Below are 27661 nucleotides of genomic sequence, written 5' to 3' on the forward strand. Positions count from 1 at the left end.
AATCATCTTGTTCGTACCACAATTTATTGTTTATAAATAAAAACATAAAAAATGATTATTTTTGTTTAAGGATATTGGTTATTATTTACAAATTAGTGAGTTTTTATTCATATTAAAAGAATTTAAATATATTTTACAAAAGTATTTTTAGAAAAAGGTTTCTATTTCTTTTTTTATTTGACAACACTGTATTTTATTGTTTTCACATTTTTAACTGGTTCGCGTTTTTATTTGCGTTTGTCTGTTCGAACGATTTGCGGAGTTAGGGTGTTTAGTTGTTAGGAAATTCTAAAAGAAGAATTAGTTTGTTTTGCTTTACAATTATATATTGGTTATGATTTTAAAGTTAAATAATGTTAAAGAACAGTCTAACAAAAAAGTAGTTTATTAAAATTTTTTTTTTTTTTTTTTTTTGAAAAGACTAGCAAAAAAGTAGGTCTTTCAAGATTTGCCTTTTTTCATTTATATAATAAATACAATTTTTTTTGTTTCAGAGTTACAGAAAAATAATTTAATTAATGCAAACAAATTTACTTAAAAAAAAAGATTTAAATTTAGGCAACAATTATTAAAAAACTGAAAATAAAGTGACTTATTTGGAATATTACTATTTTGTTTGCAACAATTTATGGAAATAAATGATTATGGGAGATAGTCGCAGGGAATTTCCCCTTCCACCAGGTTGGGAGGAAGCTTTGGATTATGACAGAAGAGTCTTTTTTATTGATCACAACACCCAGCGAACATCTTGGATTGACCCGAGAGACCGACAAACGAAACCTCACACTTTTGCTGATTGTATAAGCAATGGTTAGTAAAGATTTCTCGAAAATTTGTGTAACTTGATTCAGAATAACATTTTAATTGCCAAGTACTTCCTCTTTATATAGTTTAAACTGTGTCAATAGCTTAAATTTAAACTACTACAAAAATAAAAATACTGAAATACAAAATTAAACATATTGTTATGTTTCCTATAAAACAAAATAAATAATTTTTTGGGTTGTACTTTCAAAGTTATGTTGTGCATAAAAGTTAATAAAGACAATAAAGCTGCTTCATTTGTTAACACTGGCGGTTTAATTAAAAAAACTGGTGGTTAAACAATTAACATACTTTATGAATAAATCATTAGCTCTCAGCTGTTTTGTTTAATCCTTATCCATGGCGTTCTAATTTAAAATTTGAATTATATTCTCCCATGTAATTATATCACAACATTTGTATTGACTATTCAAATTAACATTTGCAATCCTATGAGCTTTTAATATGTTATAGTTTTTAGTGTAAAGTTTTGTCAATATAACTATTTTTGTTTCTAGAATTACCGATAGGCTGGGAAGAATGTCAAGATGATGAATATGGGATTTATTATATTGATCATCTTAACCGTAAGTTTACATTATAATTCACCGATTCTTTAATTTTTAATATTTTAATAACAAAAAGCATTTTAGCAAAAAGTAAATGAGAACTTCTAGTTTATAGCCTAGTATATTTTTAAATAGTTACTTGTTTTGTCATACAATTATGTGGTAAAACCGTTAAGAATTTGTGGCGTGTATAACCAATCCTATTTATTTTAGTGCAATACATCTTAATTTTCGTGTTTTACAAATTACAGAGGTAAACCAAAGAGAAGATCCTAGAGCTGAATGGAGAAATTCTCAACAAAATATGTTGGAAAATTATCTGTCTGCTGCTTTACACGAAGTTCAGGTAAAACATTTTTTTGTAAATTTTTTTTAGGGTATTATTCGTGATAACAAACTCGCTTAACTTAAGAATGAGGCCATTTTTAGGTTCTGTATTTTGTGTAGCGACACCTGTTTCTCTGCGTGTTTGTTTTACTAATTTATTAGGTCATCGCACTTCAAATACCATGAGTTTTAAAATCATGACAGTACTGTGTACTTTTCTAGCTTGCGCAAACATTCCTAGCTCTCAATAAAATGCTTGTGTTGTAATATTTAACGAGCATTTGAAAATGATTTATTTTTTTAGTAGTTTTGTTAAGGAAAGTGTTAAGGTCATAGGCAATGTCAAATCCAACTGCACTATAAATTAGTTTGAAATTTAAAATTTATATAAAAAATCTGAAAAATATTTACTCAGAATAAATTTTTGTGTTATTGACATAGCTGTGATATGCTGTGTCATCAATTTTATTGAAACACAGATTTTTTGTTTGTTGACATTTAAAAGTTATCTTACAAAGACATTCATTGTGCATTTTTCACAATGTGTGCAAAATATTATTAGCCTTAGGTACACAGCCGTTTTTATCTTATTATTAACATACCACTAATTTAAAATTGGATTGATTACTGCTGTGCACTGTGTAATTTTAAATTAGATGTACACCATTTAAGTGCACTACAGTTCGCACACTAATTAGAATGTGAAGGTGCATGTAAGTTGCTTTTAAAATTGACCATGCATTTTATACAACATGTTTACTTCTATTTTTATATAACTTATTATACAATTTATTTCCCTTTTTAATTTTTAAAGGAAACCAAGCCCATAACTTTTGTGTTGTTCTCTAAATTTTAAAGCACATCTATTTTGTAATAATTTATGCTAGTTATTCTATCTCTTAGGTTGTATATAAAATTAATTTTGTTTTAAAAAGTTGCTATTTTGTTGTATTGGTTAATGTAGTAAAGGTGTATTGCTATTATATCAATATCTATTTATTATTTTGTGAATATATTGGATTAAATTGTATATATATAACAGTAATGCCCAATGTGGTGGTAGAACTGATTGTTAAGATTAGGATAAGTTTTTGACCTAATAATAGAACACTCTCAAACCCTACCCTCAACCATGCCTTTTATCCAGGATGTGTTGTTTTTGTTGTTTTAAATTTTGCCGTAAGTGGACACACTCTGATAGCGAGAGCCACTTGACAACCCTGCAGGATTGCTTTTGCATAACAGACTTCTCTTTCTCTCTTGTTCTTAACTTTGGTGGTTAAACAGTTGGCTCAAATTTTACTACTAAGATATTCACTCAGAAATAAATATATTTGTAATTATGATTTACTGTAAAAATGAGGTATTTTTTAGAGTTGCGAAGTTCTGTTATTACATACAACAAGATTTTTGTAGTAATTATTTTTAATTTATTAACTTAACTAACAAATTTTTATGTTATGTATAAGTATGATTGACATCTTCTGTCGAAACTGAATATTTCAGTTAAGTGACTTATTGTTCAATCATCCTATCATTAATTATAAAAATAGTTCTTTAACAAAACCAAAAATCAATAAATACCCATGTGCACTTAACTTTTAACCTACATTTAAAATATGTTGTAACTTTTAATATTTTTTGAACAATTTCATAGCCATGTGCTTTGTAGTAGTTATAATCCAGATTAGGACATTTTAGCAAGACAGGTGGTTGTTTGACAACACTTAAAGTTATCAAGTTCTATTGCTAAACATTCTGTAATTGTTTTGTGCCTGGATTAATAAAAACACTTACTATAATTTTGTTAGTAAAATGTTATCTTTTTTGTAAAATTTTTGCACATAAAACGGTCCTTAATTGGCCACTCTACATTTTAAATTGAATTGAAAAGGACTGTGGAAAATTTTAGCATTTAATACAGAGGTGGTTGAAAATGTTTTTGGTATAGCGTTATGCCTTTGGCGTTCAATTATTTATGTTTAAAGCGTCGCTAATGCTTAAATAGAAAATAATGGCACAAATGTTTATGTACGGTTCGCGCGGTGTGAAAATCTAAATTAAAAAAAAATGGTATGGACAGCTTTTTTTTATAAACTCAAAAAATTGTTTCATTTTTTTTATTAACCCTAAAATTAGGAATTTTAATTTTCTTAACCCTTTGACCGAAACAACTCATATCCATTATTCCCGTTGTCACGAAGACCCCCCTGTGTATATAAATATACATTTTTTAAAACAAAAGAGGCCTTACGCTACTCAAGATAAAAGCGACCGCGTCTCGCAGTTTAGATTGATAATACAATTACCTACAAAACCGATTCGCGACCCACTATTGTTAAACTACATTCCAAGGTCGCTGGATTTTTAACCTCTCGCATTCTTTAGTGAAAATAAAATAAACATTCCTATTGTGCTGTATGGTTCAGTTGTAATAATATGGGAAAGTTGAATTTTGAAACTGAGCTTTAGTTTTTGGATTATAATAATTGGCGCCCGATTGTCTTTCGTTGACTGTCATTGCATTTTAACCCCATTATTATATTGTTGTTAATATAAATATAAAATTGTTGACGTTTTTGACATTTTTCAAGCTAATTATAAATCAAATATATATTTCTTAAATTAAAAAAAAATTGTGAACGGAGTTTATTTGTTATGTTCAAAAATTTCGTAACATTCTTATTTTAATTAAAAACTTTTCAATTAAAAAAATTGATTTCCAAAAAAGGTATATATCCCAAATTTCCAAATAAAGTAAAATGTCGTAGTACAAAATTTAGAAGCTAATATCTTGCTTGTAAATGCGGTATGTAGTAACTCGAGGTACATTTCTTAGGCCCGAGCGCATCACATACCCATCTATAGGTGACACTACATGTAAATATTTGCGCAACGAATACTTAGGAAACCTATCCGTAGACAACACACCATCAATGTCTATTAAAAGGTCTTAATATATTACCTTTAAATAGACGGGATTTTTACTCCATTGTAACCGCTTTTTGTGTGTTGCATGTTTGGGTACTTTTTCGAGAGTTTTAAATAATTTTTATTTCTGTTTGATTTTGTTTTGTCTATTTAAGGTGTAACTGACGTCACGTCGTAGACAAACCTTGTAATAATGGCCACTTATTAAAGTTTATAGCCACAAGATATGAAGCGTTCGTTCAAGTGATGTAATGTTTGAGCACACAATTACCTCATACTTTTTGCCACAAAAACCGAATCCTATCCGCAGAACAATGACGTGTTTAACCCTATGTCTAATACCCAGCATAGCACACTGGCTTGCTTTGTGTTATGGCTGGAATTTCTGGCGTAATTCTACCTTGCGTATTCGATTACATTGTGAGTCACAAACACTACAATTGAATCGAGAACGGTTTCATTTTGGTAAAGGAATAAATTTCTGTTGCTTACATATTATCGAGCGCGCGAGTTTCGTTATTTCGCTATAGACAAAAGCCTTTATCTTTCAATTACTCTACCCTTTATTTTATAATTAGAGTAAATATTTGAATCAACAAAGGTTTAAAGAATTGAAGTGACCAGTACTTTATTGTTTAAATGTTATTGATTAACTTGTTTATTTGTAAACTAGTTGTATCGTTTTTTTATTTGGGCTAACTGGTTTTCACACACCGTAGTCTATTGACAACAACATTTTTTTTTTATAAATTTCAGTAGATTTTTACTATTTGTGATAAACAGTTTAAATTATTTTTTTTTCAGAATTTTTAAATACAGTTTTATAGTATTTCATTAAATCAATAGTAGCATGCATTTTTGACAGTTTAGATTTAAAAAAAACTTGCATTGACATTTACCGATTTTTTATCACTAACATTTAAGTAACATGTCTTCTTATTCTAAACCCCATATTGAGTTTAGGATTCAGTAATTGGATGATAAAATATTTTTTGTCGAACTTTTTTGGAAGCTCGTTAATATTTCCAATTACTTTCACTTGGCTAAGCACAGCTACTTTTGGTTCATTATAAACGGCTGAACTTTTATAAGGCAAGGAGTACATTGAACTTAACTGTTCAAATCCGGAGACCTTACGTCATATTAATATCTCCATTAATTCTCTCACAAACTTATACTCGAGAAAATGTATTTTAGCTTTTTTTTAAAGAAATTTGTTGTAAAAACTTGATTGCTGGAATTGAAGTTGTTTTAAAACTGGTCTAGGTTATTTTAAAAGCTGACAGGTTTTTTATTATGTTGTAATACCTACTTTGGAGTTTTAAACTTATTTTAAAATTTAATGTGTGAATACGATATATTTTTAAATATATAAAGTAAAGAGAATTATTTTTTTTGTTTGATAATTAAATATAATCCACAAAAAAACGTATTTTAAAAAGTTATTTTCTCAGATCATATGCTATTAAAAATTGATTATTAAATCGAGGTATAACGTTTAAAAACGTCGCCGCGTTTACGCCCATACTGAAGTGACTTCTTAAACGAACGTTGGCATTTTTGACCAGAAACTCGCAAAGAGCAATCGAGATTCGAAAACCGAGTGGTTTAAAGTGGTTTTCAGTTCGCCATTCAAAGAACACTCCTTCGCGTTCTCGTAGCATTCCGCAATTCCTCTTAATACCACAAGGTCGGGTTTATAAGCCTTCTATCTATTTAGTAAGAGCGATTTGGCGTTTTTGAGATACACAAAACGCGCATTTTTCGACTTGACTTTTTGCCTTATCTTTATAGGGAATAATTTAAAAAAAACGCTATATACTTTATCGCTAATACTCATTTTTAACACGCAGTTTATAGCGCATTGTTAACATTTTGTACTTCTGAATAAGCGAGAATTCGCAAAACTATTTTGCGGGAAAGCTGACGTCAGACTTGTTAGTGAGTCCCCTACGTTAAATAAACACAGTTCGCCGTTGTTGTTGTGTCAAAATCTGTTGTTGTTTTTGGATCCAATTTTAACAACCGCTATATAAAATCATAAAAATTTTTTTTAATTTTTCGGTTTTTGCCTCGCGATAAACGGAGATTAAATTTCATTAAACACTCGAAATTTGCCTATTTTTTCAGCAGTTAAGTCAGTGACCTCGGCCAATTGTTTCCCGCCGATTTTTGTGTTTTTTGTCGGTCCCGCTAAAGCAACAAGCACCGGTCGTTTTGGTTATTTTAGATTGCGAATTCCGCGTTCCCTGGAAATGAGAAACGATTTAATAAAAAAACATGACCACGTTAATTTAAATGTTTGTTAAACGTGGCGGTTTTTAATACCATTCAGACCAGCTGGCATCACGAATCTTTTATCATACCTGTCATCTAGAATCGTTTGAATAACGATTTTATTGAATTTTTTTTCAGGCCAAAGAAGATGTGGTTAATTTAAAAGCGGAGGAAATCGAGATTGCTAAAAAGCAGGTAAATTTTGCGTGAAATTAGTAAATAGGGAAGAAAACTTTAAAGAAGATAGGCCTAATCTTAATAATGCAATTTGGATAATAATGTTTTGGTTTAAATTTATGAAAACATTTAATTTTTTTAAATTGTTGCACAGATTAAGGAATTAAAGCATCAAGTTATTAGAACAGAAAGCTCAAAATCAATGAGAAGTTGTAAGTAAATTTGTTTTGCTTTAATTACATTTTAACTTTTAATTTTTCAAAATTTGAATTAAAGTTAATTTTATTATCAATACAATTCAAAAAAAAATTATTTTTTATTTTTTGAATTTTTACAGTAAACAGTGCGGAGACGTCATGCTCAAACTGGTCAATATGTACCAAGTTCGATCCCGACCAAGTACGAGCCGAACTCTCAGAAATGAAACAAAGAGTTTACAAATTAAGGAAAGATTTAACCGATGCTGAAGCTGACCTAACCCATGCAAGAACTAAACACCAACAGTGGAAAAATCACTGGTACGTTAATTTTTTTTAAATTTATTTTTATTTTAAGTCTACAGTCTACTTAATTTAATTTAAAGTGGCTTAAAATATATAAAGTGGCACAATAACATCATTTTTCATTATATATATATTTATAAGTTTGTATTTTAAGGTATTCAACAGGCTATTCTAAATTGGTATTTTTTTGCCATGTATTTTAAAATATTTGATCTTCCAATTGTTATAGGTCTGCAAGTAGCCTATTAAAATTTGAATGTTTATCAAGTGTATAACATTTTAAACTTATGTGATGAATATAATTTAAAAATGACATGTATATAAATTTGTACTCAAGGTTATTTAACAACATATTCCAATCTAAACTAGTAGCCCATTCATTTATTTGTACAATGTATTTATTTTAGTTAAGCATTAAGCAAGCATTGTTCAAATATTTTTGATTTTAAAAATATATATTAAACAAACACTACTATTGTGCAATGCTTAGCAATATTAAATACTAATTAAGCTTATTACCATAAAAACTATTACTTAAATACTAAAATCTATTTATTTAACCCACCATTAAAAATGCAATTCTTTTTAATTTAGTTAACAATTAATTTTTAAAATAAAAATCTAAATATAATATGGATTAAGTGCCATTTGCTGTAAAACTTAGGCCAACATTAAAAAATCATTATAATTTAAATAAATATTTTATAAAGTGCTGTTAAACTTTCAAAAATGTAAAAATGAAAACAGGCTTAGTTTAAAAGATTGAAATCCAAAAATGTTAACTTTAAAATTCAAAAAAAGAATTCCTTATAGACTTAAAATTTTGTTTTAAAAAAAATGATTTATTTTAACAGGGAGGGAGTAAGGAGTGATGGTGGAGTTGATAGTTACGGATCAAATGAGCAAGTTAATGGAGGAAACAAGATGTTGGAGGAAGAAGAAAGAGAAAGGTTGATGTTGCAACTTCAAACGACAAACGCAAAGTATGAAATCCATTTTTACAACAATTCTTTTACCAGCTTGTTTTTAATCCTTAAAACATAATGCTTATAATAAAATTTATTTACAAAAATTACAAATATTTTTCATCTTCTGAATTTTAAAATTTTTTTAAAGGATTGCTGGCCTCACCAAAGAGCTTGAATCATTGGAGGAGAAAGGGTCATCAGATGGAAATCCGAGCCATCTTCTTATCATCTCAGAAAAGGATGAGCAACTTAATGAGATGTACACAAGAAGTGCCGGAAACGGTTCGACAGAAATTGAAAAGAAAAATGCTCAAGATAAATGCAAAAAACTGGAAAAGGAATTACGGTAAAATTAATTTTTTTTATAAAACCTAATATTTAGATAGACTTCTGCAAATACTTTCTGTATTAAAACACTATCAGAATATCCCCTATTACACTTTCTGTTTCTAAATTTAAACCTGGTGATTTTACAACAAAATTATGCAAATAATGGTGCAAATTTTAAGTTTTCATATTGTAAGATTAAACCCGTGGAAACTTATTTATTACACCACATCAGGCAAATAAACAACTTACAAAAATTTCAAGATATTCATAGGCTAAAAAAAATTAAAAACATAAACACATACTTTACAATACTAATAAACATATATGGCCTACCTTTAAAATTTATTGTTCAAGTGCCTATGGCTGTGTTATTGACTCAACCCTGGGTTGGGTCGTATTTAAGGAATTTAATACCACCTACATCACTATCTATTGTTTGCCTTTCCACATATCAATACCAAAAACACAAAGGAAAATAATCACAAAGGAGTCCTGTCTTAGACATATCATAAAAATTCCAGCTATTAATATTGAAAGCGGGTTTGATTAAGAATTTTACTGCCAAGTTGGGTTTGCCGATGTCGTTGTTAAACAAAAGTATGCAAACTTCCACTTATTATTACCGGCTATCAAACCATGTCATTTTCCTTTTGCGTGTGCATTTCCAAAAAAGAGCTTAATGCTTAGCAATGTGTTTAATGACTATACTTAAACCTTAATGGCAGGTTAGTTAAATATGCTTTATTCAAATATGGCTTTAACCTATAGATGAAAAACACAATTGTTTATTTTTATTATAAAATCGCATTATTAGGCTTGTGGCCTTGACAAAATAAACAACCTAAAAAGTTAAATAAAAACATTAAAAATCTGTTACGTAGAACAGAATACTTTTTGTATAAATCCCATACACTTGAAATAAATAAGCTCACTTAACGGCATTAGTCATGTTATATTCGAAATGGCTTTAGTTGGGCCGGCAATAATTCGTCAACAGCGGAAATCATAATCTTGTGAAATTTATAATTCGGATGTGATTAGATTGTACCGATTGCTATCAGGCCGATAAAGAGTACTACTGGGAATGTAGAATTTGACTTTTAATAAACGATTAATTGATTTATTTAACATTTGATTATCGATTTGTGATTATATTACATTTCCCACGCCCACACTTAACTTTAATGTACTAGTATTGATTTGGGTATTAACCCAAAGCTTATTAAGGCTGACGTCGTTTTTATGTGTATTATAACTTATACAATTATATGATTTGCAAAGTTTTTGGTACATAAAGCATAAATTTTAAGGTAATAGGTTTTCACCTAGACAACATTTATTCTAAATGTAAAATTAATTTACTGAAAAAAGAAAATAAAAAAATTTGATGACATTTGGCAAATTTAAAATATTTTTGTGATTTTCATGAATTTTGACACATTAACAGGTTTTAACAGATTTTATCAGCCCAAATTACCCAATAAGATGCTATTAATTTTCACCAAACCACCAAAACAAACGCAAGTACAACATAGTCGAGGTTTGCCTTGCGATTAAACTATGTACATGTTTGTAAATTGTATTCTGAACGCGTGTGTTCACTTGTTTTACATACTCCTAACTTCTAGTTTACATTAAATTGAGAGACGAATTTCAGCGTATAACGTACCCCAACCGAGTTCAAGTGATTTTAATTAATTTTTTGTTTAAAATATTGTAACACACACCTCCACAGGGGCCAATGTATTTCGATTTTTGAGTTGCAACACATTTTTTATTTGTTAATGTAAATTTTTGAAATTATAATAATTCCATTTTTTGAATTTTTGACATTGCGTTAATTAGTGGGGTCTTACTGTGCCGGGGTCTGACGTATGTTGCTACATATGTTTACAAATGACATACCAATAAACATTTAAAATATTTAGTTCTATATATATATACACACGATTCTTTTAACTAAATGACTTTTAGCCCTACTAGATTTTATTCAAGAATCAGTTATTCATTTCACATAACGGAATCTTAGTTTTTTCTGTTAATAACACAACTGCTTTTTCTTTTTATAAATAGAAATGCAAAAAGTTTCAACAACAAGGCGTTGGGTGAAAGGTTGAAGAGAGTTGAACGACATGAGAGTGTAAACAGACAACTCAGAGACAACAAAGAACTTGCCATTAAAATCGAAAATCGACTGAGAAGGTAAAGAAACTAAAAACACCTAAAAATTTAAATGCACAAATGCTTAAATGCTTTTAAATATAAGATAAGGCATTAAGACCTGTAGGCCGACATAACCACTCGCATTTATCGTCGAACTTTGCATAAAATTTCACCTAAATTCAATTTAAATTAAGCATTTTTATAGTTTATCAGCAAGCAGTATGTCTTTATCCTCGTCGTCCAGCCACGGCTCCACCTCGGCAATGACCACTGTCGTTTCGCAGGCCAACAACGCCCGATCCCCCGCGATAGAAACCACAAACGGTCGAGGTCCGAACAGTCGACCCCATTCGTTTACGAGACGAAATAACTCGATGACCCGACTGCGAGCAAAGGTTGTACGAACTAGTATGCGGCGACAAAATGCAGGTAAATGAAAACCCTTTTTGGATTTTTAGGATATAGTAAGTTGACAAAACATTTATTTTTTTAATTTTTGTGATCTTTTTTTTGTAATTTGGTGAACATGATTTTTCCAATCAGATGTTTCTCCTTCTGGAAAACTTGGCTCTTCTTCTTCATCTGGAGCCTCGGACTCTGCCTTTAATCCTTCCGTAGGACCTAATCCTTCTCATACACGCCAATCTCCTTCCTACGAGGAGGTTCTTGCTTACCGCAACAACCAACGCCCCGGCGCCCCCGTGCGACGCCACGCTAGCGGTAGAGTGACCACTACCACAACAATGGCGCATTCTACCAGTAACTTTAGTTTAAGCAGTAGCGAGAGCCGACATTCCTCGCTTACTTCTAGTAAAACGTCGCTTATGAGCCGCGGATCGTCCGTCAACTCGTTGAGCGTCATCGACGAAAGCACGCCCACCCCGTCCCAGTTTGCCAGTGCAAGAGACTCCGCCACGCCCACGTGCGGCGACTCGAAATACCTCGTTCGATCTTCCTCGGTCGGTCGGTCTAATGGCGGATACGCCACCAGGCCTAAACTACCAGATTATTCGGAATTGGTAAAAAAGGTTCCCTCGCCCCTTCACACCCTGCCGCAGATTCCGGACACACTATGTCACGTTAATTCAAATGGAAAGTTTATAACAGAAGTAATGATGTAATAAATGTTTTATATCCTACCAAGCAAACTGCAAAACAACACGCGGAATTTCCACCAGAAAAGTAACATGCCAAGTGTATTTTTAAATCCAGTGGTTTGAAAGAGGGATTGCCCGAACTAAATCTTATTCAAATCATTGACTTGATTTAAACGTGATAGGGTAAGCACTAAAACATTTTCATTTGTTTTCCCAAGCGGATTGATTTTTTCATCTTGCCGAAACGTACTCAAGAATATAAAACAATAAGGAAATTTAGAAACAGACTCATTTATTTCCCTATTACACGAAATTTATAATAATGGATAATTGATACCAACATAACTATATTTAAATAATATACCATTAGGCATAGTATTAAAAAATACATTTTTTTGTGGTTGGTCAAGCCTACAGTTTAAACACATTATATTGCAAACTGAATAACAAATTTATCTATTCTTCATTGCTCTTTATTCAATAATTTAGAATTTGGCAAGCAATTTGAATTTAAAATGTATAGAACTTTAATTGCAAAAATTTAAATTTTTTTGATTAGTAATTTAGTTTTAGAAAAGTCAATTCTCTAACTTAAATAAACACTACCTCCTGCCAATTTACGCCATTTTAAAATTTATTTTCTTGAGTTTATTTTTTATATATTTGAGGTGCTTCTGATAAAAAACGTTTTTTTATAAATTTCTTGGACAACAATAATTAGCTTATATTAATTATTATTTTTAAAGCTACTTTTAGCATTGGCAGTTTTGTTTTAAATTATTGAATGTATTGATAACTATATCAAGTTTATATTAAACACCATGTCAGAGTTAGCTTTTAACTTCTACTCTTGTTTATTTTGTCTTCTAAAGTTTCTTTATATGAGAAATTTTAATTGGTACATTTTTTTATATGAGAAATATTAATGGATACAAGGATAAATGTTTACAGATAATTTATCAGTTTGTGTTTTTTTCGCCCTTTTTGTGATCAACAGTGGTTAAATGCATCATCATTGTGAATTATTGTTTGTCAATAAAAATATAAAGATAAAATGTTAGAAAGGGCTGATATTAGATATTTTTTGGTAGGTTATACACCATACCAATAAACTTTTAACATTTTTTTTAATAGCAGCGACTATCGAATATTAAAACAGGTCATTTCTTAGTAAATATTTTATCCTCTCAAAATTCATTCACAAGTTGGCGCGCGTGCCCTAACAACGTTGCCTAGCAACAGCTAAAGCAAATTAGTTAAAGTGAAATTTTGTTTGTCTTTGTAGATACCTGCTGTATTACGTCTAAATATTAAAGTTTAAACCCAAAAATGTAGTTAATAAGTTTTATTAAGTAATTATACATTAAGTGATTGTAAAAAATTGTCTAAGTTTAGTAATTTATTCTGACATAATTTTTGTGTTTAAACCAGACTGACTCGTGTTTAATAAAAACAGTGTAAAGTATGTCTAATTCAGTAGCTAACGAAACAAAGGAAAGATATACTGTTCTATGTCAACAGAGAAATGTTCCGTCACATGATTACATTATCAAAGCACTCTCAAAATCTGCTAAAGAGTTTTTATTGAGCTCAAGTGAAGACCTAAAACTACAACTTGGGGGAAATAATAAGCTGTTAACGAAGACTCGTCTTGGCGACCAAGACGTTGAAATACTCTGCACCATTCTAAGTAGAAGTATTGTGCTAAGTTCATTGGATTTACGCTATAACAATCTAACAGATGAGGGAGCTGCATCGATCGCTAAGTTAATTAAAGATTCTCCCTCTATTAAAGAACTTAATGTGATGTGTAATGATTTCACTGCGGAAGGAGCGGCTTTGATTGCAGAGTCTTTGCACACATCTAAAACCCTTAGATCTTTAAAATTTAATGGGAACAAGATTGGAAACAAAGGGGGTATGTTTTTTGCCCAAGCATTGCAAATTAACGATCGTTTGCGGGAGTTAGATTTGGGAGATTGCGACCTTGGAACAGAATGTATAATAGGCTTGACTACAGTTCTACATCAAAACAAACATCTTCGTGCTTTAAACTTGAACAGGCCAATACTTTCATCTTTACAAGAAGAAACAATAGTTCATGTCGGCAAAATGTTAAAAGTGAATAACACTTTACGTGAGTTGCATTTGGGCAAATTTGACTTGCGAGATTTCGGTACTGAACGACTTTGTGATGGGCTACGAGACAACTATTCATTAAGATATCTTAATTTGACGTGTAACAGAATCACAAGAGATGGAGCCCTATCACTTTCTAAATTGCTTCGAAAAAACACGCCGCTGGAAATTTTGGATTTGGGATACAACCGCATTGAAAATGACGGTGCAATGCATTTAAGCAATGCCTTATCATTTTCAAATAGTAACCTTAAGGCTTTGGTTTTGGTTAGCAACTGCATAAGTGGGGAAGGAATTGTAGCAATTTCTAATGCGTTAAAGGCAAATACTTCACTGACCAATGTTTATATTTGGGGGAATGAGCTTGATGAAAATGCCTGTAATGCATTCGGCGACTTGATTCAATCAAAACGACTTCAACAACAAAACACTGATGTCCAACCTTACGTTGTAGATGGAAGGACATATTTATCCGAGTTATCGCACGGAATTCGACGATTTTACTACTGGACTCCAAGTTATGGGCCAGATGTGATAGGAATGTCTGACGACATTTAAAGTGTTTTCTAGTCATTACATACTGTTTGCTTTTTTCTTTTTTTAAATTCAATGATGTATTCTACTGTCATGTTATTAAATAATTTTTACATAATGATAAATTCATTAATTAATGTTCCGTCAATTTATTTATTTTGTTCAACACGTAAATATCAAACCAAATTACTACACAATATTTTACTACTGGTTACCTGCATTCATATGCCAATCTGAAACATTCACATAACATATTTGCGAATCAGCAGATTCTAGTTTAAAATACAAAATTGAAATCCAAGATTTTGATTAATAATTTTTAAAATGATTTAAGCGATATAAGTAAGCCCTTCCCTGACTGTTTCCAACATGAAAATAACCACTGTTTGGTGAAAACCCAATCTGTCTTGGGTGACTAAGATTCTTGTTTTTAAAATCGGGAAAATTTGAAAACACTGCCAGAGAATTGACATGAACCAACTTCACTGCATTTTGAAGTGCATTTGAAGACATGGCTAAAATTTCCGATGTCGAGTTAAATGCTAATGCAGTGACAGTGGTTTGTAAATTCTTAAAAAACTTGAGTGGTTTTGGATTTTGTTTTAACATGCAATCGCTGTCATACAAATTAACGATCCCGCTTTGTGATCCACAAGCTATTCTATTGTTGTCGGGTGAAACAGCAATGGCAGTCCCTTTAACACAGCCCTGAAAATAAACAACAACATTTAAAAATCCAAGATTATAATGAAAAATATCTAAAGTATATATACATAAAACATAATATTAAAGATCTTATGTTATATGTGCTGGGGACAAAGCCAATACGAAAAATTATAGGAGTTAAAATTTAGAAAAAAAAATCTACCTCATCTTCGAAAGTACTCAAACATCGACTTGATCGAATATCCCAGATGTGAACAACTCCATCATCACCTAGTGAAAGGACTTTCTTTCCTTCTTCCATAAATGCAACATCCTCCACTGATCCATTCATCTTTAGTGTGGTGATCAGTTCTTTAGTGTTGCTATCCACCAAATGCATTTTTCCAAAGCTAAATATAAAAATATGCTGTATTGAAGTATCTTTAACATTGTTTAATAACTATGTAGTTATTAAGTGGATCAGTTATAATCTATCAGTAATGTAATGTTTTATGTTGGTATACTCTTATATTAAACTTAAATGTTTACATATTTAACTGGTTTAATAAAGATCATTTAGTCTTAAGAGTGTGCATATTTACCTTGATAAAAACACTAAATGTTTTCCATCTGGAGAAACTTTGAAATTAACCAGTTTTTGATCTTTGACTCCTTTAATGTACTGTATTTTTGCAACTTTACCAGTCATCATATCATAATTAAACAACCAGTGGAGATTCGATGACATTAAAATATCTTTGCCATTGGCAAGAAAATGGGCACATCGGATTGGATATTTTTCCATAAAAAGGCTGTGGATTTTAGCATTTGTTTTACCATCTACTTGAAATAGGTTTAGGTTACAGTCTTGGGCTGCGGTCATGGCAATCTGAGCTCCTTTGTGGAACTCGCATGCTTCTAATTTCATTATTGATCCTTGTTGTTTGTTAATATCCAAACATTTCGTGATGTCAATTGTATTTCTGGGTAAGGATTTTGTTTGCGTTTTTGCTACCATTGTTTGTGTGAAATCATCTTCGTTTCCAGAATCTTCTTTATTATTTTGGATGGCCCATTTTGGGGTTGGACCAACTGTTTTCTCAAACTCCTTTCGCCGTTTATTTTGTTGAAGCACTTTTGATGTTTCGTTTTCTTCTTCATCGTCTTCATCAACCCATGCAGCTTCCACTTTATCCTCGATTTTGTCATTTTCTTGTGTTTCTGTATTCGTTTCATTTTCAGCAAAAACTGATCCACCAAAAACCAGACATTCCAGATTAACTTCTTTTTCTTTCTGACTATTATTATTGTTTGTTAATCCTCCTTTTTCATCACTGTCTTTGTCTGGGGTAAATTTAGTAAAACTACGTTTTCGTGGTCTTCGCAGCATTATTTATTGTAATTTAAACTTTTTGCAAATTGATTAACCTAATAACAGATTAAACGTATAAATGTCATTAAACAATCGAATTCAACTTTAGCTGGCTCGAAAACAACCGTCTCACAAGGTTTAACGTAAAACTAAATTTTTTTTACTTGGATAAGCTAGAAAATTAATTAATAGTTTTATTTTTAACAACATTTCATATAAATTTCTTATGATTTGTATTGTATCAGGATTTACAATTCACGTTGATGTAATTTCAGTTTTCTATACAATGTTGTCAATTTATTTTTTTTACAAATTCTCCCATACCATTTCAACATGATTTTTTTTAAAAACAACATGTTGTTAAATAGAATAAAAGTAATAAACAAAATGAGCAATATCCATTTATATTTAAATTTAACTGTACGAAAAAAGCTTGGTAATTGACTGGTATTCTCAAAATGCTGAAATTTTGATTAATTAGTTGACAACCCTGACAACACGTGTTTATGTTGTTTGTTTATATTAACAAAAATAATATTTTAGATTGTTTGTGTTAGTTAATTTTGGAATTATTAGTTTATTTGATTTCATGGACGTCTTTATTGTCAAGGTTTTTATTTTAATTCAATGTCAATTTCACTTAACAACATTTACATGGTGAATATAACTTTTAAATCTTATACACCTTTTTAAAAAAAAACTTTTCAAACGTTATCAAAGTTATATAATTACTCGATTTTATTAGGTAAACATGTAATTAAATGCTGACAAATCTTTAATAGACACAACATCAGAACTTAAAATTTGCTGTATGTTATTTATTTTTATTAAGAATTATATATATAAAACTATTATATTAGAAGAATAAGCACAGAAGAAATTAGGTGTAATAACTTACAATATAATCAATAGCATTGTTGCAAAAAAATCACAATTTAAGATATTCAAAATTTAATTATCATTGCTCACTAAATGAGTTTGAATTTCAAGTGGTTTACAGTATTCCAAAAGCACATGACAAGTATGACATTTTGCACTAGCATCTTGTAATAAAGCAGTTGTGCCACAGTAATGACAAAATGCATGAATTCCACATTTACCAACATGTGGATGAATAGGCACTTCATCACAAAAGCAACATTTTTCGTATATTGGGGTGTTTTGACCTGAAGAATGGGTTTGTTTATACAAAAATATATAAAATACCTTTTTTAATATAGGTTGATTTTGACTTGATAACATATTTTAACAATTTACTTGATGACTGTTTTATATTTTTATTTATCATGTCTGCAATTACTTCAAAGGATTAAAGATTAAGCATTTTGTAAGTGCAAAACATAACTTACCGCTAAGCACAGCATCTGATGTATATACCTGAGAAATCCATCTCTTTATTTTATGAATATTTATAATGGATAAAAAGAAAACAGCAGTCTCTGCATAACCATGCCATAACAATTCGCGACTCATTGTTTGAAAAGTCACGTTTCTTATTGGTGGATTGGGATCCTTAAAAACTGTTCGTAAACCTAAAAATTTAAAAAGTTGTATAAAGGCTTAGTGCTAAACTAAATTTGCCAGCAGAAGGTTGTGTTTGTTTACTCACCAAATATTCTTAGTAAAATTGAGTGAAAGTGGCCTTGGTGAAGAAACACTAAAAAGTTGAATAATTTTAATAAACTCCATGCTTTTCTTATTTGTTTTCCAAACTTTCGCAAATATTTTGACGAGTGAATATTTCCTAGTGTTTTGGTTGATTTAATCCAGTAACGAATCACCAAAACAAATAAAAAACATGACAATATTTTTCTGGATGGTTCGGTCAACGTTTTAGAATTTCCATATCTGCAATAATTCAAAATTAACTTTTATCAACAACAAAATACTATATCGTATAACTTTATCATTTTACTTTGAATATGCATTTAAGTAAATTAAATTTCGAAAAAATGTTAAATATTAAGAGCATAAATTTGTTATTTTACCTTAAACCCAACAGTTTTTGACCAATGCTTTGATTTGATTTCCACAATGTATTGTAAAGCACTATGCTGTATACTGCTGTTTTAATATGCGACTCCAATTTGGTAAAGTCCAATGTTAAAATAGGGTACTTTATACAGTTTAAAAGTTGATTTGATAAAAGGGTAATAAGTGTGTTGTCTAATTCAGTTACATCCAATTGTGCAACTCTTAATGCTGGTACCACAGTATCAACCATTTTTAATTCTATTTTAAACAATATGCACTATTTAAAAAGTTGTTTTAAATTCTAAAAATAAGAAATACAGATGTTAACAATTTCAAATCCTAACTTCATAAAACAATCGGTTAATTTAAATAAAATAAATTCCTACAAATGTTTTTGTTAACATTATACCACAAGTTATTATTGATTGGCAGATAATAAAAAAAATATTTTTTGAACAAATAAAACAACAAAAAGATTTTAGTAAGTCAGTACATATCACATTCTATAAAAGTTCATGTAAAGCTGATGTATCAAAATTTAAAGAATCTTTTATATTGTCTTATAACCTTTACAGCATTAAAAGGTCATAGTTTCGTATAAATGTATCTTCTATCCGATTACATCAACCATAAGCAATAAAAGGGTTTAATTAGTGGTTGTTGTCATCGCTGTTCCATTCTAACTTTAGGAGGTTTAAATCCTTTTGGTTGCTTGCTCTTTTTTCTCTTCTTGCCAGTTTTAAAATCATTCCAACTGTTTACTCGATTATCTCTGCTCTCCTGTAAAAAATATATCCAATTTTTATTTGACCACTTAAAATATTTGATTTTGTAAGTTTAGCAAAAATGTTACCTCATAATTTTTGTTCCATTCTTTTTGAAGCTTTCCCTTTTCTTCCACTTCAATCTCTTGTTGTCTTTGCCTTTTTCTTTCGTTCATCTCTCTCATTTCCATTTCTTTGCGAACCAGAGCCAAATCGGCAAACAATTTGCAAGTCTCCTTATGTAGTTCAGTGTCATACTAAACATAGCAAAATAAAAATAAGTATATGTATAAATTAATCAAACTAATTTGAGAGTAAACTTATGAAGTATCGAAACCTGTATGTACATACACCTATCAACTAAAAAGCATAACCATCAGAAGTTATTTAAATAAAATAATTCAATAACAAAAAAATTTACAACGTAAGAATCATCCTCTGGTATTTCAGTGGAATTGCCCTCTTTTTTAAATTTTTTTCTTTTATTTTTTAATTTGGTTTCAAGTCTATTTTTAGCATCTTCGACAACCCCCAAACATTCTTCTCTTTCTTTATCATTGTTTAACGTCTCCCATGATTTTTTCACAGCTAAAAAGTGAACATTAAATTTAATTATTAATTTAATATTAAATTATAAATCTTTGTAAAAAATCATTTTTGATAGAGGTTGTTGAGGCCAATAAAATTTATAGTTTTCTTTTTAATTTGAAACAAACTAATTTAAATTGGAGGTGTTTTATATAAGTTGGCAGAAAACAAATTTGGGGTGAAATTGAAATACCGTCAAATGCCCTTTTTGCTCTCTCTTCATCATCTCGATTTTTATCTGGATGAACCAATATGGAAAGTTTACGAAATTTTTTTCTTACTTCTTCTAGAGGAGTTTCAGGCCAAACCTGAAAAATAATTGTCTTCTTAGCAAATTCTACAACTTTTTTCTGTTGTTATATTATTTCATTATTATGCTAACATTTATTTTGATTCTACATTCTACATTTGTATGTTTAAAAATTCGCAATATTAAACTAACCTGCAAAACATCATATGGGTTTAAGTTAAAATATTTAGAACCAGGTCGGTTTAGTCGTTCAACCTGCTGTTTTGGCGTTAACACAGTATCAGCTTTTTCAATTTGTTTAACCTGTAATTGCACTTAAAAGAATTACTCTGTATACGTTATCATTAAAACTGTTAAATAGTTTTACTTTTAGACCATTCAAAGGTGAATTACTAACCACCTTGTAAAAAAACAAATTCAGTAAAAACTTACTTCATTCATGTATTTAGCAAACGCATCGTCGCCGGTACTTGAACTCGAAGCTTCAGCCATAATCAAAAGTTTAAGAGTTTTCTTTTAGATCGTTTGTTATCTTTTTTTGTTTATGTTGTGTAATTAAAGAGTTTCCAAACCAAATTTTGAAAATTTTTTGTCTGTAACATATATCATAAATAAAAGCTTTTTTAATGTTTTTGAATTAAGGTTAAATACAATATTGTAAATGTTAACTTGTACATACATATGAACCAACTCGAATACTGTTAAAAATTTTTGAATCGACAAAGTTAAAAATTTAATGGTAACACTGCTTTTATACCGCAGGTTGCACTACGATTTTTAGTTTATAATAGCGCTTACTATCAGACTATAGTAAATAAATATACATATTTTAAATGTGTAGACTGTCAAATTTCCAAATACTTGAAAAGAATGAAATCTGATTTATCACCGGTAGTTGTTGAACAGCAAGTCATGGACAGCTCACCAAATTACTTGGAAGCAATAGAAAATTTTCAAGAAAATTCCGAAGGTATTTCAGAAATTCTGGAAAAATTTATAGTTTATGTTGCAAAGACTGGGGATATTATGGCACCATGGGAAAAGGTTCAAAAAATATTTATTAAGAAAATGAAAACTGTCATCGATGACTTTTTTGCCACAAATCCTTACACTGCTGGAAATGTGAACCCAAACTGTGAAAACGATAAATTTGAGGAAATGAGAGAACGACTGATACAAATTGCTGGAGAATTTGAAACACCACCATTTACATTTCAAAGACTTTGCGAACTTGTATCAAGCCCGAAAAAGGGTTACACAAAATGCGAAAAATTTATGAGAGCAATAGAAAAAAATTTGCTTGTTGTGAGTTCATGGACATATCCTTCCCGGCGATCAGGAGAAAACGTAGAACAAGTCAACGGAATAGAAATTAGAAGTTCATTTAATAACATTGAGAGACCGTGGTCTAATCTTCCTCCATCGCCAATGACAACTTCTGCCCCAACACTTCCAGATTTAAAAGCATCTCCAACTGAAGATAAAACAAGTTCCGACATCAACACAACAACACAAACAGATGTAACGACTAAAGAAAAAACTCCAACTGATGCTTCTACCCCAAAAGAATGTGAAAGTGCTCTTAAAGAAGGTGAGATCAATTTACATTCTAATGTTATGTCAGCTGATAGCAATACTACAAAAACTGCCACTGAACTTTCAAATGAAAAAACTAAAACTGTAGGTAACTCATCAACAGAGCAGTTGGGTAGGGGAGATGCCCCTGTGCTAAGTGATATAAATAAAGAAACTTTTACACATGGAAATATATCTTTGTCAAATCCTCAAAAGTCAGAAGACAAGGAAGAAAAAAGAGAACCACTTCCAGGTGTTGGAACGCTTGTTGAAAAACACTCGATTAAATCTTTGGAGGTAACACCAAATGAACCCCCAAAACAATGCATTGATATTGTCACACCGGAGCTATCTACCTCTGTTTCAATGGAAACAGAAACTAGTAGTACAGTTCCACAGTCGCCAAAGCGAAAACATTCTGATGTCGAGGAAATTGCAATGGAGACAAACAGTCCAACTAAAAGAGCTAAGCAGGACCCAGAAAGTAAAAGTGATGTTGTGATGGATTCATGTGCATCTGAAAGTAATTCATAAACCTAAACCAATTCCAAAACAATTATATGTTGTGTTTATTAGGCCTTGTTTTCTGTAATGATCATGCTTTTTTAAATTAGGTTTAAATATCTGCCCTTTTTTGTAATTTTATTTGAACATTTGTTACTGCTTAACATGCATAGCCTAACTAAACTGCCTGCGATATTTAAATAATAGGAAAAACTTTACCACTAGGTAGCTTACTGATTTTTTTGTTTTCAAATTATTTTAATTATTAGTTCAATTAATTTGTTATACACTAATTAACATTTTTAAATAAAACTTAATTAATTGCAACCCGAAAAAAAATCGTTAATTTAAATGCTTAAGTTTGTGTTTAACAACATTTTTTACAGAAAACGAAAAAAAACTCTTTGAAGATATCTTATAACATAATATAAACAAAGTTAACTTATCAATAATAAGTACAAGTTTTTCTTGCCAGGCAAGTAAGAAAATATAAAAATTACAGTGCTAAAGGAGTATATACCCCTTTTTTTTACAATACAGGTAGTGAATTAAAACAACAAATGCTTTGGCACTGTTGTTATTATTATTATTATACAAAAAAGCAGTAAAAACTTAGCAGGTCTTTGTAAAAGTAGGCATATTTCAAACGGCTGTTTCTTTGAGTTGTTTTTTGTTGGTGTTAAAAAAGTAAATTTCTCGGGTAAGTCTGGAACAAAACGATGGCATTTGTTTGTAAATATGTTTAATTCCCGAATTCCTGTCCTTACAGGGAATATTAATCTGGGAAACCTTTTGATTAACTTGTGTTAGCATCTGCAAAACAGTAAAATACAATTTTAAAAATCTTTGCAATAATTTAAATTTGTTAAAGAGATGGTGTGGTCGCAGGGTTTCTTGTTTAATTATGTTGAAATATTTCCAATTTGCACGGGAATATCAGTCCGCACGCGAGTCACGTGACGTACGACGTCACCGTTGTAAGTCAAGTCCCCACGCACGCGAGTCACGTGACGCACGACGTCATCGTCGTTAGTCATACACAGGCAGACATAAGGAAATATTTTTATTTTACCCTTTCTAAGCCGTTTGTTGTACTTTTTTTACATTTTTTTTGCAGAAAACAAACTTAGTATTAAAAGCAAAATTGAGCCATATTATATAAGACTTTTTTACTTTTAAAATATTTTCAATTAGGTAGGCTGCATGTGAAAAATTCTCTTTAAACAAGACGCTAATATGTACGTAGTTAATTTATATTCTATATGTAAATTTCTATTTAATATATAATTGTTTTCTTCAAACAATTACTGGTATACCTTACCGAAACAAGGTCTTGTTTTTTAGCATGGGCTTTTATTTCTTCACATAGAGCTCGAATATACAACGATCCTTTTCTGTTGTCTCTCCATGAAAAGTAATCTAGTAACAATTTAATAATGTTAAACAAATATGCACTAAATCCAAATTATTTTTATCCTATTTTACCTGAAGTTGTTGACTGAGATATAAGGAAGTCTTTTTCAGTTTCAATAAAATTATTTTCAGAATCGTAATCACTCTCAGGTGCTGCTACTCGATGGTCATTTTCTCCTTTATTATTGCCCACGTCATAGTTATAACCCCTGCACACCTTTAAACAGCATATGTTAATATTAACCAGCAGCGTGGTGTAGTGGTAAGAACACTTGCTACACCACATGAGGCCGTGTGTTTAATCCCCACTGCTCTCATGCTAAAGCGCCCTTAAGTAAGGTGTTATTAACGGTATTACCTCGTGCTAAGCCAGCACTTAATCAGCAGCATAATTATCGGACAATTATAATCTAAAATATCGCAAACTGTCACAGGCAACTCAAAACTAGGTCGAGGTAATAGTTGTTACCCTATGTTTAGCTCGCACATTCGACCTTTCCACATCTAGGATAAAGATATATAAAAAAATATATATAAATAGCCGAACTTACATCGCTTTTTGTTAAAGAATACTACTTTCTTTATTAACGTAGTTGTAAAGCACAATACCTGTAAAAAGAATAATTTCGGTTTTCCTTTAAGTGTGGGGCAATTTTCGATTGTAAAGGGGTCTGTAAAATCTTTTACGGTTAGCGTTTGGTTGTCTGATGTCAGCAGCATGTCGTTATCACCTCCATGAGTTAATATTGCACAACCAAAACACTTGTACTGGGAGTGATCCAATTTTGATACTGCAAATGTATACATTTTTTAGTTTTAAAATTATGGTAGAGAAAGATTGTAATCAACATATAGTTGCTTATTAGCTACCTACCATTTTTAATTTTTGATATAATTTCTTTCTTTTCGAGATTGTTATACACTTTACAATGGAACCCTAACCATGTCATTGTTTCCACTAATTTCTCTTCATCCCGGTCTGTTCCAGGTCTATCTTTGACATCAACAGGAAATTTCTTAAAGGAAATAAATGAAGATAATCAAAAAACTCTTTAAAAAATGAATGTCCAAATGCAACACTTACTTCGTGATTAAAGATAAGAAAAATGCCACGGCTACCATTTGTCATGTCGTATTTTCGGAAAGGCAGTTTGTCTTGTAATTTGCCAGAACCCTTTTTTGTACCATTCTTTAATATATGGGACTCTCTCAATCGACAAAACATTGAAGGAACATTATTTTCATGAACCTGGTCGTTGCTTTGATATACAACTGTCAAGCTATTTACCTTGGTCATTAACTGTAAAAAGAAGAACTCTCCTAATTGTGTTATGTAAAATTCCCTAAAGTTTTTACATTGTTTAAAATACAACGGTAATGATTAATTGCAGATGGCGTAACGTTTACACAACAACAAAAAGTAATTGTAAATATCAGTTGCTCATGTTTAATTACTATTAATATTTACCTTTACTACTTCGATATTTGCTCCCCACAGCGACAGCGTTTTTGATAATGCTTTGGCGAAATGGGAGCCTTCCTTAGCATCTAAAAAAGTTAAATTTGAAAAATACTCTTCAATATTATAAAGAATTTTAAATGGCCTTTAATGTTGAACGTTTATTTACACGTTGCGTTGGAGTGGACGATTAAAAAATCAGCTTCTAGAGGAATCGAATCCTTTTTCTTCTTTCTGATACTATCGACAGTGTCTTCTCTTGCCAAGGAAAGGTAAACCTCTTTGGGTGGATAAAGCTGCACACATATTTTAAATTAAAATGCGCTATGAAAATCAATTATTTTACATATTTAACAGAATTGGTTTGGTTATGTTTAAAATATTTTTAATTGTAAAACACTTTTTTTTTAAATTATAAGGTGTACCTGAAAAATAAAGATTTTAGCCTTGCCAGCCAGGGAAGAACAGTTTCTGACGTTGAACGGCGTTGTTATGGAATTTAAAATGGAAATTTCTTGTTGGGCATACCATGCGTTTTCGCTGTTAAGAAACATAGCACAAACGAACGAAGTTGCATTTTTGTGGTCCAGTTTTGCAACTACGTTAAAATATATTTTCACATTATTGTTTGCTTAAATAACTATTTCTCTGCTGTTATTTAACTACTGCAAGGTAAATTCAAACGGACTCACCGTTGTTTATGTTTAGTTTGACATCAGAAAAATTATTTTTGACGTTTATACGCAGACATGTAAAACCAAGGTTCTGCATTGTGGGAGTTAGTGACGAAATGTCGTATTCCATTGCCTTCGTTACTTCTGGCATATCACTCTATTTTTAATACTCACCGGTTAATTTAATTGTAAATATTAGAAAAAAAAGTTAGTATTTAACATTAAAAAAAAATATTATTAAATATTACTAACAAACAATAATTTAATATTTTGGTTACAAAGTGATGTGTTTTATTAAAATAATCCCCACCTCTTGCGCAAATACGTAAAAGACGTGATCTCCCGCTAACTGCTTGTTTGAAAAATCGTTGTTTCGATTTTCTTGGTTTAAGTCCCAATCTTTTCCATTAGTACCCCAGGCGTCAGTCTCCATCTAATATTAAATTACTGCAAAATAAGCCAGTCACAATATACCAAGCTTTACTTTAACAGTTTATATAAAAATGTAAGACCTTGCTATTCGTAACACTGGACTGCTTAAGCCAACTTTAAAATATCAACTAATAGACCTACACACATTTTTTATTACCTATTAAGTGATATTTTAAACAGGTACTTACAGTAGCTTAAATATTTAAAACATCCTATATTCAATTGTAAAGTGGGCACATTTAAAAAAATCGAATTATTGCCCCAATGAATAACATTAACAGTTTTACATTTAAAATACTTTAATTTGAAATTTGCTATACTACCTTACGGCTCGTTGATTTTTTATATGTTGTGATTTTCTCTTATTGCCAAGTATCACTTATTTCGGTACTTCGTCAAAACTCGTACTGTACTATTCAAGTTTTGAGTTAAATACAACTTTAATATCACAATTTCCTGTTACTAAGAATATACTCATTACTACTACATAACTTAACTTTAAGCTACCTGAGTTTGAAAATAAAGTAATGTCGAAATCTTATTTAATAATTAACTTTATAGTTGGAAATATAGCACACTTGAATATAGGTCGATTAATAAAGTCAACAATCAATATTACACTGTGCTAACAAAGGAAAAGTAAACCTACCGCTTTTAAGCCTTAGCCTTAGATTTTTATACAAACCTTTGTATAGTGTGCCAATGTTTTATAACGATTTTTTTTTAAATATGTAGCCTTATTCAAGTGTTTAATAAAGTGTATTACTGAACGTTCCCTTGCCGCCTACGCTATTTATACACTCAATTTTCAATGCGCCCTTTTTAACAGAAGTCAAAGCGTTAGAATATATTTTTAGCCATTCAATAAAGTTATTTAATTTTCGAATATACTTCTTTGCCAGTTATTTCTTAAATTGTAAATTTTTTGAAATTTATATACAATATAAAAGCTTACGTAATAATAAAAAACAAATTCTATTCAAACACAAATCATTGTTCGTACAAATAGTTATATGGAAATCGACTACAAAAGCGGTTGGTTTTATGTTAAATGTCTAGCCGAAAACCTTTCTTTTATTCAAATGTAACGACGATGACATCATTGGGAATTTTAATCCAAATTACCAGAGCTGGGAAAATCTAACTGTTTCTGTAATTTTAAGTTTTTTTGCAGAACTATATTGTTAAAACA

General features: G+C 30.5%; 7 protein-coding genes across 8 annotated transcripts; 3 read left to right on the forward strand and 4 right to left on the reverse strand.

Moving 5' to 3' along the window:
- Positions 1–556: 556 nt before the first annotated feature.
- Positions 557–13139, forward strand: LOC145764108 (protein WWC3-like). The gene is made up of 11 exons (XM_082575696.1): positions 557–810; positions 1323–1391; positions 1625–1719; positions 7047–7103; positions 7240–7297; positions 7423–7603; positions 8443–8571; positions 8705–8902; positions 10960–11088; positions 11255–11478; positions 11593–13139. Exons 1-11 carry the CDS (start codon positions 639–641, stop codon positions 12168–12170), a joined length of 1890 nt encoding a protein of 629 aa, XP_082431822.1. The 5' UTR covers positions 557–638; the 3' UTR covers positions 12171–13139.
- Positions 13140–13583: 444 nt separating this feature from the next.
- LOC145748373 (leucine-rich repeat-containing protein 34-like) lies at positions 13584–15376 on the forward strand. The gene has a single exon (XM_082564957.1). The coding sequence runs from the start codon at positions 13611–13613 to the stop codon at positions 14841–14843; it is 1233 nt and encodes a 410-aa protein (XP_082421083.1). The 5' UTR covers positions 13584–13610; the 3' UTR covers positions 14844–15376.
- Positions 14959–16887, reverse strand: LOC145748357 (U3 small nucleolar RNA-associated protein 18 homolog). Its single transcript, XM_082564956.1, has 3 exons — positions 16067–16887; positions 15688–15874; positions 14959–15527 (listed from the first exon to the last, which is right to left on the reverse strand). Exons 1-3 carry the CDS (start codon positions 16852–16854, stop codon positions 15129–15131), a joined length of 1374 nt encoding a protein of 457 aa, XP_082421082.1. The 5' UTR covers positions 16855–16887; the 3' UTR covers positions 14959–15128.
- Positions 16888–17710: 823 nt separating this feature from the next.
- On the reverse strand, positions 17711–19103 carry LOC145748389 (peroxisome biogenesis factor 2-like). The gene is made up of 4 exons (XM_082564958.1): positions 18825–19103; positions 18446–18684; positions 18186–18368; positions 17711–18002 (listed from the first exon to the last, which is right to left on the reverse strand). Exons 1-4 carry the CDS (start codon positions 19058–19060, stop codon positions 17788–17790), a joined length of 873 nt encoding a protein of 290 aa, XP_082421084.1. The 5' UTR covers positions 19061–19103; the 3' UTR covers positions 17711–17787.
- Positions 19104–19213: 110 nt separating this feature from the next.
- On the reverse strand, positions 19214–20949 carry LOC145748405 (dnaJ homolog subfamily C member 8-like). The gene is made up of 6 exons (XM_082564959.1): positions 20845–20949; positions 20605–20715; positions 20356–20470; positions 19996–20162; positions 19664–19831; positions 19214–19590 (listed from the first exon to the last, which is right to left on the reverse strand). The coding sequence occupies exons 1-6, from the start codon at positions 20902–20904 to the stop codon at positions 19474–19476; spliced, it is 738 nt and encodes a 245-aa protein (XP_082421085.1). The 5' UTR covers positions 20905–20949; the 3' UTR covers positions 19214–19473.
- A 237-nt stretch (positions 20950–21186) lies between these two features.
- Positions 21187–22814, forward strand: LOC145764112 (uncharacterized). The gene is made up of 2 exons (XM_082575701.1): positions 21187–22003; positions 22097–22814. Exons 1-2 carry the CDS (start codon positions 21283–21285, stop codon positions 22519–22521), a joined length of 1146 nt encoding a protein of 381 aa, XP_082431827.1. The 5' UTR covers positions 21187–21282; the 3' UTR covers positions 22522–22814.
- Positions 22737–27290, reverse strand: LOC145764109 (caspase-3-like). 2 transcript variants are annotated; one of them, XM_082575697.1, is made up of 12 exons: positions 26793–27290; positions 26348–26470; positions 26056–26194; positions 25789–25961; positions 25533–25659; positions 25373–25452; positions 24989–25204; positions 24779–24920; positions 24514–24695; positions 23977–24121; positions 23813–23910; positions 22737–23304 (listed from the first exon to the last, which is right to left on the reverse strand). In XM_082575697.1, the coding sequence occupies exons 2-12, from the start codon at positions 26468–26470 to the stop codon at positions 23134–23136; spliced, it is 1596 nt and encodes a 531-aa protein (XP_082431823.1). In that variant the 5' UTR covers positions 26793–27290; the 3' UTR covers positions 22737–23133. The 2 variants fall into 2 exon arrangements, with proteins under 2 accessions (XP_082431823.1, XP_082431824.1); XM_082575698.1 differs by having other exon boundaries at positions 26658–27290.
- Between the last annotated feature and the right edge of the window lie 371 nt (positions 27291–27661).

The sequence above is a fragment of the Corella eumyota genome, chromosome 1 (genome assembly GCF_963082875.1).
Source record: "Corella eumyota chromosome 1, kaCorEumy4.1, whole genome shotgun sequence".
Classification (NCBI taxonomy): Eukaryota; Metazoa; Chordata; class Ascidiacea; order Phlebobranchia; family Corellidae; genus Corella; species Corella eumyota.